The 20,243-nt window shown below is 39.5% G+C and overlaps 1 protein-coding gene across 2 annotated transcripts; it reads left to right on the top strand.

Moving 5' to 3' along the window:
- The first annotated feature begins 425 nt into the window (after positions 1 to 425).
- Positions 426 to 19,345, top strand: LOC113574659 (protein FAM171B-like). Of its 2 annotated transcripts, XM_027005733.2 has the most exons (8): positions 426 to 742; positions 13,641 to 13,874; positions 14,465 to 14,557; positions 14,668 to 14,823; positions 14,925 to 15,095; positions 15,348 to 15,464; positions 15,588 to 15,711; positions 16,455 to 19,344. In XM_027005733.2, exons 1-8 carry the CDS (start codon positions 532 to 534, stop codon positions 17,686 to 17,688), a joined length of 2,340 nt encoding a protein of 779 aa, XP_026861534.2. In that variant the 5' UTR covers positions 426 to 531; the 3' UTR covers positions 17,689 to 19,344. The 2 variants fall into 2 exon arrangements, with proteins under 2 accessions (XP_026861534.2, XP_026861535.2); XM_027005734.2 differs by lacking the exons at positions 14,465 to 14,557; positions 14,668 to 14,823 and having other exon boundaries at positions 16,455 to 19,345.
- The last annotated feature ends 898 nt before the right edge of the window (positions 19,346 to 20,243 follow it).

The following is a 20,243-nucleotide window of genomic DNA, read 5'->3' as shown; positions in this document are numbered from 1 at the left end:
GGCAGAAAAGAGTTATGTGAGATTTCATACACAGAACATTTTTGTCAAAACAACAAAACGTGACTGATTTTTTTTTCCATATGGACCCCTTTTCCCTGTTTATAGTATAATGAAATTATACTAATAAAGTATAAATGCTTATGATAAAAGCTGATAGGTAGAAACAGAAGTCTTGCCAATAGGTCATGGACGATTTGGGTAAGCAGTATTATCAATAATGCTTAACCCCACATGATTTAGTTAGATTTTGGCAAATCAATATTTATCGTTAATTTTAATAATTCTTTGAAGTGTGTTATTAATTTGAATGCTTCCTTCAAATGAAGTTTCCAGGATTAACCAGAAGATGGCATTAGATATTACTTTTACTCTCATAATCCCACCCTCGAACGCTTCATATATCAAAGATAGTTTCATTCATTGCCACTCCGTTACAGGCAAATGGAGGATTCATGGAGATTAAGAAAGTAACCTTTTCGATTATCGTTACGTTGTCACAGTGAAGTCTCTCTTTTACCGTTTTCTTTCGCCATGCCCAATTTATCCGAGTTCTTGCTTATGCTAGCATTATTTATATTCAATAAGAATTGGGTGAAGAGTGCAGACTGCGTCCACAAACGAATCAACGCGGGACACAATGATCATGGGCCCGTCCTTGCAAGCTTTATCGTTCCAGATGACACATTAAGACAGGTGGTATACCATCAGACTCCACAGAGGGACAGCGGGTTCGTCAGAGAAGGTATGATACATGCTCTTTAATGAGTGTGTATTCTGAGACTGTTGTGGTCTGAAAGAGATTAACTGAAGTAGTAGGGCACCTAAATCACCATAATAGCAAAAGAAGGGGTTTTTATATTGTGTTAGGAACACAAGTATTTTTTGTTTTCCTCAGAACCTGGGGTCTAAAAGTGTTTGTATTTGTTTACAACTCCACCCCAGGATGTCATTAGTAGTCCACAGAGATACATGCTGGTACTTCACTCACACAGCCTTTACCTGTAAAGATCAGATTTATTTAGTGCTCTATATCTTAGCAGACCAGACAACTGCAGTAACACATACATGCAGGCACCTTCACAATTTGGCAGTCATTTTTCTAAAGTGTACAGATGACTTGGTGGGAGAAGCACAGCTTTCCATGAAAGAACCATAAAACCATAAAAAGAAGTATATCTTTGTAGTTTGGATGATAATTTAAATAATTATAGCTTTACTTGTATTTCTAAGAAAACCTTAAGACATTACAGAAAAGAGCAGTTGATTTGTCCTCAGAGATTACCTGTTTCACTGGACTTTAACAGAATATAGCTGAGATGTTACCCACATTAAGTGCTGTTAGATACTTGTGTGGTATACACAAGAGGCACAGAATACATTTTGGAAAGACTCAAGTGATTAATAAGAGTGAAGTTAAACACTTGATTAAATGAATCTGAGGTATTGATGTATGTGACTGCAGTGCATATATAATCTCTGAACAGCTTTGACATCCATTATTTTGTACTTTAATAAGCCTTTCATGGGCTTATGATAATGAGGTGAAGTCAGTATGAGGACTGCATATTGCATAACTGCAACAGTAACTTGGACTTGATCCGAGTGCATCACTAAGACCGAATGTTCCCTGATACAGAAAACAGCTCAGTGCAATGCTCCACTCAAGTCCATAATGCTTCGCGCTCAGATCTGCTAAACCGCTCCCTCCTGCTCTGCTGCCCATCTGCTGCTTTTCACCAAGCCAAACAGTGAAGCTTACAAAATTCTCTAAAATCCTTAAGATCAGTCAGGACAGGATAGGCAAATCATGGTTTTGCTCTGTGTCAACTGCCAGGAAATCAAGTGCAGATCAAATGTGTTTAAGATGCAAAGCAAACACAGGTACAGTGCCTCAGAATTCTAGGAGACTGTTCTGAGTGCCACTTCTTTAGAAAAATGGAAAGTACCGACATGGATTCGTCCCTGTGTTCAAATGTGTCAGACCATCTCCATTTTGAATAATGGTATGCTTATAAGATGGCACATGGGGGTTAACAATACCCTGAAAGCCTGATGTTAATAATGAATCCCTCAGAGAGGAGTGTGTTGGATTTAGAGCCCTAATTTCTGTGGTATACATTTTATACAGAGCAGCAATGGCCCACAGATAATCAATCAGCACAGAACAGCTCATGATGCACAGCAAAAGTTCTAGCAACCTTATTTATTTGCTGCCCTAGACCTTGTTTCCAGAATGGAGCCATTTGAGGCATGCATTGCATATGGCATTTTTAACTAATGGAGAACAAGACTGTTGAAGAAACACTAAAAAATAAATAAATAAAAACACTGAAGTGCCTCAGTTTTCAGTGGTCAGTCTCTCAAAATGCTTCAGATTGAACACACAAAAGAAGCCTGCAAGTTTTCCTCCTATATTTAGTCTTTTAGCCCTATATTGTTCTGTATTAAATTTGAATTTAGAATGCTTTAAACAGCAATCAATTTGTGTTTCCTTTACTAAGCACCCATCTTCCTGTAACTGTAGAATCATACAATGTACTCAACTATCAAGACTCTCCTAGCTTCTGCTTACTGCTGACATTTGATTCTCACTGACATCTCCGTCTTCCCCCATTATCAGTATGTTCATGCCTGTGGTGTAATTGTGATCCACTGTCGTTCGTGGTAATGATTTATTCATGACATGTGGGAATGTCCTTCTGTGTGCACAAGTAGGGAATGTTTTTTGAGAGAGCTTTGAAAGGAGGAAAAATCTGTGCTAGAATAATAATGGTTTTATAAAGGAGGAATACTAACAGTCTTATCAAGACTAATGCCTTGTTGCAAATAGTGTAATCTACAGTACTTTGCTGCCATAATAATATATACCAGTCACAGCATGTTTTAGGTCTTGATTAGTAGGAATAGTGAATAGTGATTTTTTGCTCTTGCTCAGGTTAGACCAATATTACTCAGTATGTGAAATGCTACAGTATTCTAGTTGTTGTTGTTTTTTCTTCTCAGCACAGAGCCCAAGGCTACAAAAGTACAATAAAAATAAATCAGGTATAGGTATAAATAGGTATTGGTGTAAATTAGATATAACTGAGGTACAGTTTCTCTAAAATACTACTGACTACATAAATCCCATCGTATTGCGAAAGCTTTCTCGATGGATGTTACATGTGAAACAAGTCATTTGTCCTAAAAATTTGGGCAGCTAAGATTAATTCCTGTTTAGTGTAGATCAAATGTACAGAAATTATACTTTTGAAGTATTACATTTTTTGGATCTTGCTCTAAGAGGAGTTGAGAGGGTTCTTCTGGGCTCTATGAGAATATGGACTTACAGAATATGGACCTACAGAGTGGTGACGTATACATTGTTCAAGCACGTAGTGCATAGAACCCTATTGTTATTGCTCATTTTTTCTTATTATTATTACATTTACATTTACATCTTATTACATTTTCTTATTATGGTTCAAGTACATAGTGCTTGGAACCCTTTTGTAATTGCTGGAATTTTTCTTCTTTTAATTTTTCTCAGCTAAAATGCAACGTGCATCAAATACCATAAGGCCCAAAAACAGCAAACTTGGCACGAGGGTGCCGTAAGTGTGAGATGACTAAGCCAAGTAAAAGGACCTTAATTGGCCTGTTGGTGGCTCTATAGCTCACCATTTTATGTTTTTGTAATTTTCTCCTTTACTAAAGTATCCCGATTCGTCTATCCCATTCGTGGTGGAAGTAGATGCCTCGAACATAGGTGTTGGGGCAGTATTGTCACAACAGAATGAAGCATCAAAAATGCATCCTGTGGTGCATTTTTCTCACAAACTGACCCCAGAAGACCATAACTATGGGATAGGGGAATGAGAGCTATTAGCCATGAAGCTGGCATTGGAGTGGAAACACTGGCTGCAGGGGTCTAATCATCCATTCCTAGTAATCACCGACCACAAAAATCTTGAGTACATGCGCACAGCCAAACGGATGACTCCACGTCAAGCCCGCTGTTCATTATTCTTCTCGAGGTTTCAATTCAAGATTATGGACCGTCCAGGGTCCCATAACACGAAAGCAGATGCCCTGTCCCACATCCACCTAGTGGAGACAGAGGAGGGGTCTAATCATCCAGAGTCCATTCTTCCTTCAGGGGTACATCTGGCTTCGATCCAATGGGAGATAGACGATGAGATTAAACAAGCCACACGCGACATCATCATTCCTGATGAATGTCCCACAGAAAGGAGGTATGTAACGGCATCATGTCGAGACCAGCTCTCGCTCGTCTCTTACGACTGGTCATCCCGGTGAGACCTGTACCCAACAACGTATCACTACTCATTATTGGTGGGAGACCCTTGCCAAAGATGTACATACATATCTTGTGTGCAGCCAAAGCAAAACCCCCAAGATACTGCCTGCTGGTAAACTCGTGTCTCTCCGCATACCTGAAAGACACTGGTCCCACATAGCGGTGGACTTCATCGCGGACCTACCTTGCTCTGATGGCAATCCTCTATCGTGACAGTAGTAGACAGGTTCTCCCATGGTGTGAGGTTCATAGCCTTTCCTGGTCTACCCACCACCTTCCAAACCGCTGAGGTCTTATTCAGCCAAGTTTTCCATATATTTAGTATACCTGAGGACGTTCTGTCGGACCGTGGACCTCAGTTCACATCACATGTTTGGGCGGCCTTTTATTGAACACATAGGGCTAGCTGTCAGCTGACATCAGGTTATCACCCTCAGTCCAATGGACAGTGCGAACGTGCTAACCAAGAATTGAATGCGTTTCTACGTTGTATTTGTATGAACAACCCTGCCGACTGGTCCAAGTTCCTTCCTTGGGCAGAGATGGGCCAGAACTCTCTCACGAGTTCCTCTATGGGCATTACGCCGTTTGAGTGTTTCCTGAGTTACCAACCCCCCATGGCCCAATGAACTTCGGTCATTACTGACATCCCTGCTGTGGATGAATGGGTAGTAAGAAAGTATGGGAAGAGACTCATCAGAGGATTGAACATGCCTTGGCATGGTATAAGGAAATGGCGGATAGACACAGAGGAGAAATGGCAGTATACCAGCCTAGAGACCGGGTATGGCTATCGACACGAGATTTCCGTACACCCGGCTCTTGTCACAAGTTGGGTCCCAAGTACATTGGTCCCTTTGAAATCATCAAGTGAATAAATGATGTTACTTACTGACTCAAATTACCTGCACATTACCACATTTCCAGGTCTTTCCATGTGTCTCTTCTCAAGTCTGTCATTTCAGGTCCACTTAATGAAGTGTCTCCAGACGACGTCCCGCTTCAGCCCATTGAATATGACGGTGCCCCGGTATATGCAGTACGCTGCACTCTGGATTCCAGGAGATGGGGGGCACCGTTCAATATCTGGTTGACTGGGAGGGCTTTGGCCCTGATGGACAGAGCTGGGCGACTCATCGTGACATTCTAGATCCTGGCTTCCTTTCAGAGTTTTACGTTCAGTTTCCTGACAAGCCGGCTCCTCTTCCTCAGGGTTGTCCTCGCCGCCCTCTTTCAGGGGTTTCTTGGCCTGGATCGGCTTCCTCCACACCTGTTGGTCGTCGCAAGCATCCTCGTGCCTCGGTCATCCCAGACTCTTTGGGGGTGGGTACTGTCACGCCACCCAACACACGTACAAAATACAATACCCATCATGCAGTTAGTCTCCAGGAGAGCGACTCATCCAATCATCAGTTCACCAGATCCACATCACCTGTTTATTGAGTTCACCTGTTTTTTCATGTTTATAAGCCATCCCATAACTGTTTGCTGTTGAGAAGTATTGCCTCCAGTTTACCTGAGCATACCAAGTGTTCTATTCATGTTTCTGATCTCCTGTGTTTTTGACCTGGTTTTCCCGTTTCTCTTGACTACGATTTTTGCCTGCCCCTTGTTGGATTTGTTTGCCTGTGCTATTGATCTACATTTTTTTTGGACTTGTACTGTTTACCTCTATGATTGCGATTACCCTGGACTGTATCACTCTGGTTCTGACCCTGGCTAGTTTAACCACCATGGATACGGATTACAATAAAACTCCTGCCATTTATCCACAAGCTTCTGACTGTTTTCAGCATTACACTTGGATTCATATGATTCCTTGAATACTCCTAGCAACTTTACAATTACATGTCCTTTTCAAAAATGCAGGGTTTTTTGCATTCATTAATTGTTCAAAAATAGCACTTTTTGAACTAGTCCTAGGAATTTGATCCAATCATGTCAGACTTGGTACTACAATAATCTACTTACTCTCTAGGTAAATAATTTTTTTAAAAATTAGAAATTTTGACTCTTCATAGTGGTCACTTCTTTCGATCAATCATTGGAGCTTTGCTATTTATGACCTACATTGCTATAACTCATAACCATGTAAGTGATCATCTACTAATTTGAAAGACATTCATACATTGAGGTTCTTGTTAGGTTTGCAAAGTTTGGTCCAAATCGACCTTTTGGGGGTGCTACAGCGCACAAACACTTCTAAAAATCATGTTATGCACACTACAGACAAGTAATGTATGTCATGATTCGGGTCTACGAACTGAATAACATTGCTATTACAAATTATAACAAATGTTCTGCCTAAATTTTTCACAAAAATATCTTATTGTAATATCTTCATTGTAATATCATTGTAATATGGTTGTGCTTTGGCCCGATTTATAAATACTGGAACTGACTGAAAAGTAGTGCTTAAATAAAACACCACCACATTGGCATCAAACACAAGATAACTTCAAGACAAATTATGAGAAATGTTACCCTGCAATGCAGCCAGCTTTTCAACCATTAAAAGTCATGGAACTTTTACTATTTGTAATGCAGATACCAATAAGTGATAAATAAGCCAAGAAGATTTGCAAATATAAGTCATGTCAAAAACTGTATTGCTTTCTAAGTATTATTATTTGTTTAAAATATGTGACTTACTCTTCAACAACAAATTGTTAATATGTGAAAAATTAAGTGCATATATTCTTTCAAGGCTTTTCATCAAATTCCTGTGTAATTGGGAGCCTTTAACATAGGCCAGATAGGGGAGTGTATTAGAAAGTAACTTATATACGTAATTATCTCATAGGTTTGGGAATTAAAAGACCATTTGTCACTAAAAAGAAAGAATTCATCAACATGTAACATTGCTTTACCAACACACTACTTGGAAGTATAAACACTCCAACTATTCTTGTTTTCTGCACATTTACTGCTTTTAAATATATTTAACAAACCTTTCACAATTTGTTCAGCATATAGCAGAAATATGTGTGTGTGTGTGTGTGTGTGTGTGTGTGTGTGTGTGTGTGTGTGTGTGTGTGTGTGTGTGTGTGTGTCCATTAGCCAGGTATCAGTCTGATCAGTTCACTTATCATGTGTGTTTCATCACTGGCCTGGTGTCTAACTGGGACACTAGAAGGTGATTATTTAATTATCCCAGGCTAGTGCGACTATCCTATCTACTGCCATTGTTTAACCCCATGCTTGCTTACCATGCCAACCATGCCAAAATTAGTGCTAACAGACTTGACCTTCATCTTCAGCTTCTGAAGATTTGAATGGGGTATGCTGGGTTTGGATAGAATTATAGACTGTAAAGTGTTAACGCAGCAGGAGTAAGCACTGAGTCTTGGTTCCTCTCAAGGTTTTTTCCTCGTGCTCTGTGGAGTTTTTCCTTGCCACTGTCACCCTTGGCTTGCTCACTGGGGGCTTGGACTCAGACATTGTAAAGCTTTGTGACAACATCTGTTGTAAAAAGATCTATATAAATAAATTTTATTTGATTTGACTTTAACTATCTGTTTAGTCAAAGAAATGATCACTTTAACTGTTTTTATTATACTTCAAGGCTTGTATTGCATTATTTGTTGGGCTAATTCTGTCACTCATAACATTCATAAATTCTGTTGGGGTAAAAAAGTATTGTTAATCACCCTGACACCAGTCTCACAGTCAGCCTTCTGACTACACCATGAAGCCTGGAACAGTTCATATTACATTACACAGTAGTACCATCTGCACTGCAAAAAGTGATGCTGTACGATTGGATTTTCAAAAATTAATCGAAAGAAACTGAAAACCAATACCACTGTCTAAAACTGGTTCTAACTAGTCTGGAAATAGATTTTTGAACACAGATATAACATGAGCTGCATTAAATGCCCAACGGTCTACAGAGCTGATAATTAAGATAGCCCAGATTTGGTTGAACCTAGCCATCGTTGAAAAATATCTCTTAGTCTAAGAATGAAGCATTGTGCACATCATTATGCACATCAAAGCATCATCAGTAGCCTGTGAAAGTATGCCAGTAATGAAAGACACATGGTGACATAGGCAGTCATGTTGTAGTGCCCCTGACCTTTCAGTGTTTCTTTATGCTTGTGTTATTCCTAATTCCCCAGTCAGCTAGTTTTAAAGTGAAACATTCAAATAGAAAATAAAGATGCAGGCATCAGAATTAGTTAAAGAGAATAGCTGGTCCCATCCTTTATTGCAGGTTAACATTATCAAGCCTTATTGAGGCACCCTCTGGTGAATGTCTAACGATCAAACAAAAAACCTACATTTCTCTGAAGTGATTATGTATTCACCCCACCTTTTTACATAGTAGTGTTTGCATTCACCACCATTTCATCCAAACCATACATTATTCAACATATTAGTCAACTGATATTGAATACCCACACCAGTTGAAACCCATTACCACCATATTCCAAGAGGCTTAACCTTGTCCTAAAGAAGATTTTTTATATATCTGTTTTTTTATACAGTCCTGAGCCTGGTGGACAGGTCATGTATCTTACCCTGAGGTCCACCAAAGCCTACCCAGGATCCTTTGCTGAAGCCTGCACAGGCCTCTACAGAGGCATCTGCCCTGTACACAAATCACTTTGAAAGGACACAGAATCTCTATACTCCCTTATGTTTTATGTTATTAATATGTCTAATGCAATGTTAGGCCTATTTTCCCTGTAAACACTCTTTTATTACCTCACCATCCTCTAAGATTCCTTGGTTGAGTGCTAGATGTTGAGTGCTGTTTGGGTATCACTATATAAGGTAATTATTCTCCTTTCTCTATACAGGAAGGAACATTTCTGCTGAAATGTAAGAATAACAGGCAAATTTATTCATAATCTAATAAGGAAAGGATGACCCCTCCCCCCACTGGCTCAGGCAGTTGCCTGGGCTGATAAGCATTTAAACGCAATTACATTAAAAGCTGCTGTAAGCATTGCAGCCCTGCTGTGCCCCACCAAGGTCATAAGAGACCTGTAAATAAAATGCACTATAACCATTCAAGGCCCAAACGGAGAAATTGTCTGCATTTCAGCACCATCAGCAATAAACATTTCAGGTAAGCCACAGGATGGCCTCAGGTCAGCCCATGAAGCTGACAGCACACATTTGATTCTACAGTAGTTTGTTGGCCACAAATGAACAAATGAAGGAGACATTGGGAATAAGAAAAAGCTCATGTACTGCACAAGAACCTCATCATTCACATCTACCAGTCTTCTCTGGATAGAGACCAAAAAATAAGGCTCTCTGATATTATTATTATTATTATTATTATTATTAGTTACATTTATATAGCAACTTTCTCGAACTCAAAATGTTGTGTTTTAAAGGTATATGCACCACACATGTAAACCTTTTCAAGAGCGTCTCACGGTATAAAGCATAGTCACAGAGCTTCTAAATTATAACAGTGTGTCATCATTCAACCCCCAGCCGGATCTATCAGGCTGACTGTCAAGGAGTTAAAGTTAAAGCCTCTCTTAAACCACAGGTCACTATAAAGCATGCTTTTCATTATAGTTGTGATGGTGTGATGTGTCTAAACTGCTCTAATCACTGTTGTGTTTTCAGACACAAGGCATACTAAGTAAAAAAAATTATATTGTTTATTCTCTTTTGCTGGACTGGTACAAATCTGACAAGAGTTTGACCTTTTTTAAAAGGTGTTTCAGAAACACAACAAAATCTAGGGGGTTAAATCTGACCCATGCAATAATTGCAGTTTACCTGGTTGATCCTCTTAAAACTTTCACCCATAAAAACATGAAGTACACCATGTAAATGTACAAAGTGCACTTAATTTAATCTTGGACTAAGGTATCTGTATATGGTGCCACCGTATTTGTTCAGGACGCAGAGCCATGCAACAGATGGTGCCCAGAATGATTATCTGCAATTTTGCATTTACAGCTTGTGTTTGATTTAGGCAAAACTCTGGGAGGCTGAAACACTGTTAAAGGCCCACACACCCTAAACCAATATAATTCATGGTTTATGGCACAGTGTGTAGTGGTACAGTCATCTTTGAATTAGTTTTAGTCACTTATAGCAGTACTTGCAGTGTAATGGTCCGAATTTATCATTCGGTTTTCCCAGCAAAACTCTCTATTCTACTCTCCATATAGAAATTGATTCTGTTTCTGTTAGTAGTCCCATAGGGTTAATTAAACACAAATGATGTTCTTATTGAATTATATTAGGAAATTATCTTGCTCTTTCTTTTGGTCTTTGTAAATAAGATGAGTTTGTTCATTACATCTATGGTTTGGAAAATGGTTTTATGGCATCACCTTTTGGAGAACTACCCTCAATATTGTCACTTTTAAAGGCATTAATCATATGGGTGTTTATGTGCAATGGGATGGTGTTAAAAACATTATAGAAAAACTGCTTGCAGTCTCAATTCATTATGAAAGTGATGTAGTGTGCAAAATCCACAAAAATCAATAATAATCTCCATAGTCAAGATATTTTGGTCATGTTCGCAACAGTTAATTTGCCAGAAATTATTCTCCTACTCCACTTGCATTAATTTTATATATTGATATTATGGTCCAAATTCCCATGCAAGCTTTTCTGCAGTTCTGTAATTATTGATTACTGTATTCAGAGTACTTTGCAGCTATTTGGAACTTTATGGGCAACGGAACAGCTTCTGAATGCTTTGACGTTATTACCTTTTAAAGACAGCAGGAGGCATTACAATGAATGGTTTCTTGTGGCTGTTATCTGTCCCAGAGGTGCCTTTTGCTGCTCCGTGTTTTACATCTGCTGTGTTAACTGTCTTACCTCGCTGTCGCTCTGCATTTTCTTCAGTGAAGGAGAAGCAGTCATCTTTTTGTGCTCCCTTCATATTTGATGTCATACATTTTCACAGTATGGTGCTGAGTGCTGAACTCCTGCTCTGTCTGTCCTGGGTACTAGGTCTGTACTGCTTACAGGAAACTAACTAACCTGTCTTGTTAGCATTGGGAGTTACAGGGTTACTCTCTCTCTTCCTCGGGTATAATTAGTGAGCATTAAGGGGGCTCCAGCTAACATGGCTAACCTGCAGTCCCTGAAGAATTAGTTCCTCTAGTATACATTATGACAGTGGAGCACAGACCAAGTAGACTGAGAGAGCGAGAAGAGATGAGAAAGAGAGATGAGAGAGAGAGGAATGAGAGAGATGAGAGATGAGAGAGAGGAGAGATGAGAGAGAGAGATGCGAGATGAGAGTGAGGAGAGAGCTATGAGAGAGAGATGTGAGATAGAGATGAGAGAGATATGAGAGAGAGGAGAGATAGAGAGAGAGAGATAAGAGAGAGATGAGAGAGATATGAGAGAGATAAGAGAGAGAGATAAGGGATGAGAGAGGAGAGGTGAGTGTGAGAGATGAGTGAGAGAGGAGAGATAGTGATGAGAGTGAGAGATGAGAGAGGAGAGATAGAGAGAGATTAGAGAGATGAGGGATGAGAGAGGAGAGAGAGATGTGAGATAGAGATGAGAGAAAGATAAGAGAGAGAGATGAGGAATGAGAGAGGAGAGATGCGAGAGAGAGATGCAAGATGAGAGAAAGAGATGAGAGAAAGATATGAGAGTGAGAGATGAGAGAGAGAGTGAGAGATGAGAGAGATATAGAGATGAGAGGAGAGAGAGAGAGATGAGAGAGAGATGAGGGATGAGAAAGGAGAGATGCAAGAGAGAGATGCGAGATGAGAGAGAGGAAAGATATATGAGAGAGAGAGAGATGTGAGATAGAGATGAGAGAGAGAGATGAGAGTGAGAGATGAGGGAGAGAGAGTGAGAGAGAGAGAGATGAGGGATCAGAGAGGAGAGATGAGAGTGAGAGATGAGAGAGAGAGAGAGAGAGAGAGAGAGAGAAATGAGAGAAGGACAGAAGAAAAGGGTGTGGGCTGTGTTTGTTGTGGGCATTTCTCTCTACTGTCCTGTTAGTGCTGCAGTATTTGTTAAAACTGGATGATGAATTTATTTAGGGTTGCTTTTGAAATGGAAATGCCGTTGGACAAATGCAAAATTGGGGCATTTTTGTTGGTTTCAGGTCAGGTTATATTAACCACATGACCAGTCATACTAACAACATGGTTCTGATGCACTTTTAGGTGTCAGTGTGTAAATTACAGGCCTGTGGAACTTTTCTCATGGGCAACCATTAGTACATAGTGGAGCTAAGGGACTTTCATCAGGGCAATGGCCTGCTGGTTTTCTGCATCAATTTGGAAAGTTAATGGGTTCAGTAGACGTTTTTGTTACAAACATGCATACCAAAAACATTTTCTGAACACAATGCATAATAATCTCAGACATTAGAGATGTTGCTGTAGGCATAGTAAGACAAAAAAAACTGCTTTGCAAATGTTCTTCTAATATATGTCATTATTAAAACGTTGGGAAATAATATTTATGTATGTTTGTGTAGAAAGGATACAGACACAGTAGTGGCATTGTGTATATTCAAGTTTTTAAAAATTCTGGCTATGATTTTTTTAGCGCACAATGAATGGATTTCACAAAAGAATTACACCTGCTGGCTTGATCTTATTAGTAAATCCAAGTGGGAGGAAAACCTAACAAGGGCTCAAAATTTCAGAAACTGCTCTCTCCACCTCTGTTAATGTATTTTATTAGGAAAGGGTCTTGACCCTGTAACAGATTCTCCTGTAGCAGCTCTTAGCTTTTCAGTCCTCTCCCTGAGGATTCCTAAACAGTCCCCATTCCCGACACCCTTGGGACAGTTCTGTTATCGTGATGATCAGTCAATTAATAAAAAAATGACATTTATTTACATAGCGCTTTTTCCAACAGATGTTGTGACAAAGCAGCTTTACAAACGTCCAAGTCCAAGTCTCCAGTGAGCAAGCCAAGGGTGAAAATGGCAAGAAAAAACTCCCTAGAGCATGAGGAAGAAACCTTGAGAGGAACCAAGACAAAGGGCGGCTCATCCTCCTGTGGCTGACAATGGTCACAACATTAATAACAATTTTAAAGAGAAAAATAAATAAAAAATGAAAAAATAATTATCTTGTCCTAGTCTTGTCCCGATGATGTGCATGTGTCCGAAACCCATCCTGGAAAAGAACGTCTATTAAGGGCAACAGAGAAGTAGTTGGCTATGGTGGAAGTGTGATGGGCTACAGCAGAGTACATCAGGAGGTGGTGGGAGTAGCCATGACAGCTGAGACGGGTTGTGGGTCAGTAACATTATGACATCCCACTAGAGAACGTCCATTAAGGGCAATGTAAAAGTAGTTGGCTGGGGTGAAGGTGTGGTGGGCTACAGCAGGGGACAAGTGATGATGAGTTCTGTTCTTCTGTTCAGAGACAGTATCCACCCTCAAAGTTCAGGTGAAGGATGCAGTGGCCCATCAGACTCTGAGCGAGGCGACTGTGGACATGTTCATGAACCACACACTCATCGGCTCTGCTGTAACTGACAGCGATGGATCCGCCCTGTTTCATGTCCCATACATACAGGGCAGGGCTCTCACCTTAGTGGCAAGCCAGGATGGTTATATCCATACCTCACTGCCTTGGAAAACTTCCAAGATGCCAAGTAAGATATACTAAAAATTGCTGGGGAGTTTTTGTAGGTCAAAGAAATGTTCCTATAACAACATAAGCATATATTTGCAAGTTAGATTGTATATTTGTAAATGTAAATTGCATTTGTAAGGTGAACTATAAGAATCTTTTAAATGATTCCTTATTATTCAGGAATCATATTATATTAAGAAATGTGATTTTCAGTGCCACTTACCATCTACATCATTGAAAACATTAGGGGTCCTTATTTTAAAATAATTATACTAATATATACTAATAAAGTATAATATTATAAGTACTATCATAGAATTCTAAGTATTGTGACTGCTCTGCCATGACTGATTGTTACTTGTAGTATCTCCGGTTAGGTCAGGTTTGTGTGTCAAGTACAACAGCCAGTTATAATACTTGAAATTCTTTGGCCCATAACTCTGGTGGGATTCGTAATAACATCCCACTGCTCAGCCTGCTGTATAGCATTTCTGATCAAACAAATGTGAATGTCATCACCTAGCGGTGTGTCCCTGTAGCTGCACAGTACTGGAGACGTCGCTATTTAAAAAATGTGGTAATGTTTTTTTCTTCATATTTATCTTTCAGTATTTTCCTCTGTGACTCTGTCACTTTTCTCCCAAAACCAAGGAAACATATGGCTATTTGAAGATTCTGTCCTCATAACAGGCAAAATCTCTGGTATGAAAATGCATGTAATGGTTTCAGGACTAGCCATATGTACCTCGGCATAATATAAAGGTCATACAGCTTATTGTCTCTGACAAGCTCTATGCATTGCCTGTTGCCAGATACCATGCCCCAGCCAAATGTGCAGTTCCCAAAGAGCCTGCTCTCTCTTCCATCCAATAACATCTCCTCCCTAACAGTCTACCTGTCCTGGCCTCAACTTCCTTCTTTGAAACACTCCTTCCTCTACACCACAGGCATTATGCTCAGCAAGTCTGGTAATATTCCAGCGGTCTGGTCACATGACTAAAACTGTATAATGAAACAATACTTTTGAGAGTTTTCATTTGTGTTTATGTGTATTCACTCCTATTCCCAGGGTATAGGAGTATTGAACTAAAGGCAGTCGCAGCAGTTATTGTGCAGCTCCTGTATAAGGGAGGAGATGTTCCGGTGATGGGACCTATCCAGATCACTCTGCCTCTTCATGAAAGCAGCCAATCACAGCATTTGGATGCTGTTCCAGCCTGGTCCTTTGACAGAAAGACTGGTAGGTCAGACCTAGAATCAAAGAGAATTGTGGCAAAGAGATGTGAAACTACAACATTAAAATTTACAACAATAAAAGTATTTTCTCAAGTAAACACGTCTATATAAAGTTTGTCCCAAGTTTATGCCATATTTGTGTTATATCTTGTTATATGTTTCATTCTCAAATAGCACTTTGATCTGTATTATTCTATGAAAAGTTAAATGCAAAGTAAATTATAGTATTTGTGACAATGTCTTTGTGTGGATACAGGCGCGTGGGTGAATCGCGGTCTGGGAATAGTCCGCATGGAGAATGGGCGTTTGGTGTGGGTGTACGTCGCTCCCCACCTGGGCTACTGGCTTGCTGCCCCTTTTGCCCCAGCTTCTGGTAGAAATCAGTCCTTTTGCACATCTTCTTTCATAATGTATGCCTTTAGATGTGCACACCATTGTACCTTTTTCATGGAAAAACACAAATCCAGTAACCAGATTTTTGTTTTTGAAAATCTAGGTTACATGGGGCATGAAAGCCCTCTGGACCTCATTTCACACCATATGTACTCTCTCATGGCAATACTAAGTGGAACCTTAGTGATTGCTATTGGATTGTTTGCTGTAGTGTTATGCTACTGTAGGTAAGACACTGTTCTGTGTTAAGGCTCTATATTGCCATTGTTATCCTCAATCTGAAATTCCCTATGTTTATTGCTAAAATGGTATCTTCACCTCAAAATGCAAGACTTGTCAGAACTTCTTCATATCCTGTTCTGCCACAGCTAAACATTGATGGCATATAATGTTCTTATTATTATATTATTATTATATCTCATTATTATATTAGCATGTCATTGTCACTGAATGCTAATATAATAATGAGATATAGACTAAAGGCCTGAATACATTAAGGGAGTTTTGTCATGATGCACAAAATAACTGTAGCATTTGATAGAAATCTTACTGGCATTGCAACCTTAAAATATATGAAAATGTTAAATGATGTAGTACAAAACAGATGAGCAATATAATATTAATGCCTACAGAAAGACATACAGATCCACTTTAAGCAAGATAACTAGAATGTACTTATTTTAGAACACATATATGACATTGCAAAAACAAAAATCTTTGTTAGATTGATTTTCCAGCTGTTGAACTTTAACATTTATTTATTTATTTGTTTATTTAAATATGCGATCACAAGCCAGACATACACGACCTTTCACCCAGGGATAGAAAAAAGCAGTATGAAAGGTGCCTTTAAAATGATGCAGATTTAAAATGATGCAGCATCCACAAGGATTCAGTATATTCGGCTCATTTAATCTGACAGCATTCATTGTAAACAAGATGAGTATTCAGTGGGTTTTTTTTCCTTCAGGGGATTCCTGTGTATGTCAGACAAAAAGGGCATCAATCACACAAAAATAGCAGTTCAAAAGAGAGATGAGACTACCTGCACAAACAACGATGACCACCAGGACTTGCTCTTCAGAGATCCGGAGCCACATGAAGAAATTTCTCCCTCAGTTGTATCCCCAGGCACGTGTCAAAGGCAACAGCCTGTCAACTCCAACATGGAACTGGAGTGCAGTACCTGTGTGGGGGAAACTGAAACATCCTCTCTTCAAATCTATGAAGACACTAATGGGATGGCACCAGAATCTTCCAAGCATTCCCATCTTCATATGTATGTCAACAGCAACAAAATAGTGATGCCTGTGTCTCTCAAAGAAAACATCTTCCTTCCAGAGAAGTTATTTGTCTGTAACCAGCCGGTGGCAATATTTCACATGCTAGACCAATCCAGTCCATCAGAGCACACATCAGGTGTCAGGTCTGCCACACTACCCAGGAAAGCTATTCAGGATGATAGCATAGAAAAGCCAGTTAGCAAGAACACTTTCATACAAACTTTACCAAAAACTCAGCTACTCTCTGACAGCCAACAGCAGGCCATTACAGAGACTCCGTATCGAGACCCTGGATTATCCAACAATCCAGGAGCCTGGAGCTGCTTTAACAGCCTGTCAGAGTCAGTATCTGTCCCAGAGGCCCTTAATGAAGCTTTGGGAATGGACACCCTTTGTGGGAGTCATCAGGGAAGCTCAGAGCAGACCCTATTGGAGCTGTCCAAAAGCAAGCCTTTACCCCACGCACGAGCCTGGTTCGTGTCCTTGGAGGGCACCCCTGCTGCCCAGGTGCGCCACTCCATTGTGGACCTTCACAGGAGTTCCCTCCTTGTCAACAGCCACGACACCAGCCTGGACTCCGGCGTCGACCTGAACGATCAGCATTCAGGGCGAAAGCATGGTCAGTGGCATGTGCGAAGCACAGCAAATCTCCGCGATCGCTGCATGGAGGACGTGGACCTGAGCAGCAGTGAGAGTGGAGCAACTGCATCCTGCACCCCAGAGGAGCTCTCCCTCCACAGCAGCAGTGGGACCATTGCCAACCTCCCCAAGGAGAGAGACAATGTGGACACATCTGGTGAGCATGAGGCCAGTGAGTGTGCAGCTGGACCTCGAGTACAGAGACTCAGGAGGACAAGAGTGGAGAAACTGAAACGCACCTGGCACATAAGGGAGGACAGGCCACTTATGAAACTAAACTAAAGACACAATGGTTGGAATGTTTGCTTTAGAAATGGATTCTGCCATTATGTACCACCTGATTAAATGGCAAGGATTAAACAGCATTACAATTACATTTCAATACTTTTAACCTTTAAAGCATCATGCCTAAATCACAACTACTATTACTAGCTTTTTTTATTATTTGAAAAGTAGATAATTATTTATATACCATCAGCTGGATTGTCCAAAAAAAGAAAGAAAAAAAATAGTGTGATAGTGTCCTATGTTTATTTACAGTGACTAAAATAAAATAAAAAATGTAAAAAAAATATTTGGGACAGTTAAAAGTTTTATAGGAATTCAGTCCGTCACCAAAATCATCGTTGGTGAACAGTTCACCTAATTATATATAGGTGTAATGTGTTTGTTTTGTGTGAATTCCTGGCTGTGTAGAATTTCAGGGTTTCAGATAATGGAATGGGCAGGTGAAAACTCCACCCTCTGTTTACTGACTATAGATTACACTTTTTTTTCTGAATGCTTACATGATTTTTAAATCTACAGCTCATTTTTGCAAGACTCTACACACAAACCCCCAAAACACTCACATATCCTGAAAAATATGTGTGTGCAAAACTACACACTTTGTTTAAAATTATATGAAATCTAAAAATTGTATTGTTGCACTAAAATTCTACACACAAACCATTAAATTAATAGTTCATCCTAAGAACCAACTAGACCCTAAGGGGATACATGCAATCCACTGCCATCCATTTTGTATTTTCAGTGTGGCATGCACAGCAGCATGCTGTAAATGCTTCCAAACATTTCTTCAAATACACGTACATTTAGTAACGTTAACCTGCGTTTAAAGCAAACCCAGTTGCTGAGTCATTTAAAAATCATACATCTGCCACTAGATGTCATTGTATCTCAGGTTTAACTGAGTTTTGTCTTAAACCTGCTAAAGATTTGGCTTTACTGTGGTTTAGGGCAAGAGTTTTGTTACTAATGCACATTTACAGATATATTTTAATAATCCATACCTAGGCCTATATAGTTTCTACCATAATGTTTTGTGAACTTTATGGTATGTTTTAATTAAATGATCTGTTGCTTAAATGCACCGAGGTACCATACACAACTAGAGGCAACATTAATCACTGCAGTCTTTATTAGGCTTTTTCAGAATGTATTGTTGTATCACTATTATTGACCAACTATTATTCACCCTTCTCCAAACACACACACACACACACACACACACACATACACACACGAAAGTAGGAAACAAGTCACTAACCAGGCTGAGCAATTAAAATGTATTTACCATGATTGCTAAATGGAATGTATTGCCTGCAATGTCTTCAGTATAGGGACCATATGCTGTATTAAAGGTGGCCAGCTGTGCAACTGTGTGGGTTTCTTCCAGACTCACCCTACACTGTACATCATTGCACAAGTGACAGGTGCTCTGTGGGCTGGTTCACAGTCCCATAGTGAGACAGGCAAAGCAGCTTTTAAAGATGCCAAAAGCGTGTTCAATGCAGTAGCACGCATTCTTGAGGCTTCTGTTAAATCACAGCTCCATGGGTTAAATGGTCCTTCTGAGAGCTTTCTACAGGTAGCTTCAGACACTGAGCAGCACTCCACTGTAAACCCTTTCATCAAATCGTGCTTTAAGATTGCTGCTGTCATGAGTACAGCATTATTAATTATTAGTTAATATTATCAACATTATTATTAATAATTATTGCTTTAACTCCAACTATTACCGCGTTGTGAATCCGAGTTAACATAGAGCAGGCAAATGTAGCATCCTCACCAAAACATTGTCATTTTATTTCTTTGTTTGATATCTAGCTACATGAAGAATTGCTGTAGTTATACATCTATGTCTGTTCCTTGATTTAAAAACACTTGTAATATCACACATTACTCACGTGTTTTAGATTAAAAACACTGAAATGGTATTGAAAGTCCCATGATGAACTTACTTTTCATATTTATATTAAAATGCTGCAACTTTATAATATATGTAAGACTAAAATATTCAAAACATTCACAATTAAATTCATGTATTCAAAAAGAATCTTCTACCCAGCCCAAAGGCAAGTCTTCCAAGCTTCACAAGGCGATGGCAGACTCTGAATGGATTTCCAGACTGAAAAGGTTTGCCAGCACTAGGATCTGGCCTTCTAGTGAAGGTAACAGGCCTGCTCCAAGACAGAAGAAATGGCACGAGCTGTATCAAAGGGTATTGGAGTGTACTTGACACAGTACATATTGTAATTATACATATTGCAATTCTGTATTGCATAAGTGCTAATTTGCTGCTTTCATTTTATATGCAAAATTCCCAAGACACTATAAGTACTACAAGTATTTATTAAACAGTTAACAGTTATTACATGTGCAATCATTATTGCAGATTGAGAAATGTCCAATGCAGGCTCATGGCCAGACTTCTTTGTTTAGTCAGTTGCAGAAGTGTACATGTGGATTTCACGCTCAGAAGATAACTCCAGGAAATAAAAGAAGCAGCTAATATTTTATGTATATTCTGACTACTGTAATGATCATTTCTGTTC

This window comes from Electrophorus electricus, chromosome 2, assembly GCF_013358815.1.
Source record: "Electrophorus electricus isolate fEleEle1 chromosome 2, fEleEle1.pri, whole genome shotgun sequence".
NCBI lineage: Eukaryota > Metazoa > Chordata > Actinopteri > Gymnotiformes > Gymnotidae > Electrophorus > Electrophorus electricus.
The sequence above is the reverse complement of the archived record's forward strand: the minus strand, read 5'-3'. Positions and strand labels throughout refer to the sequence as shown.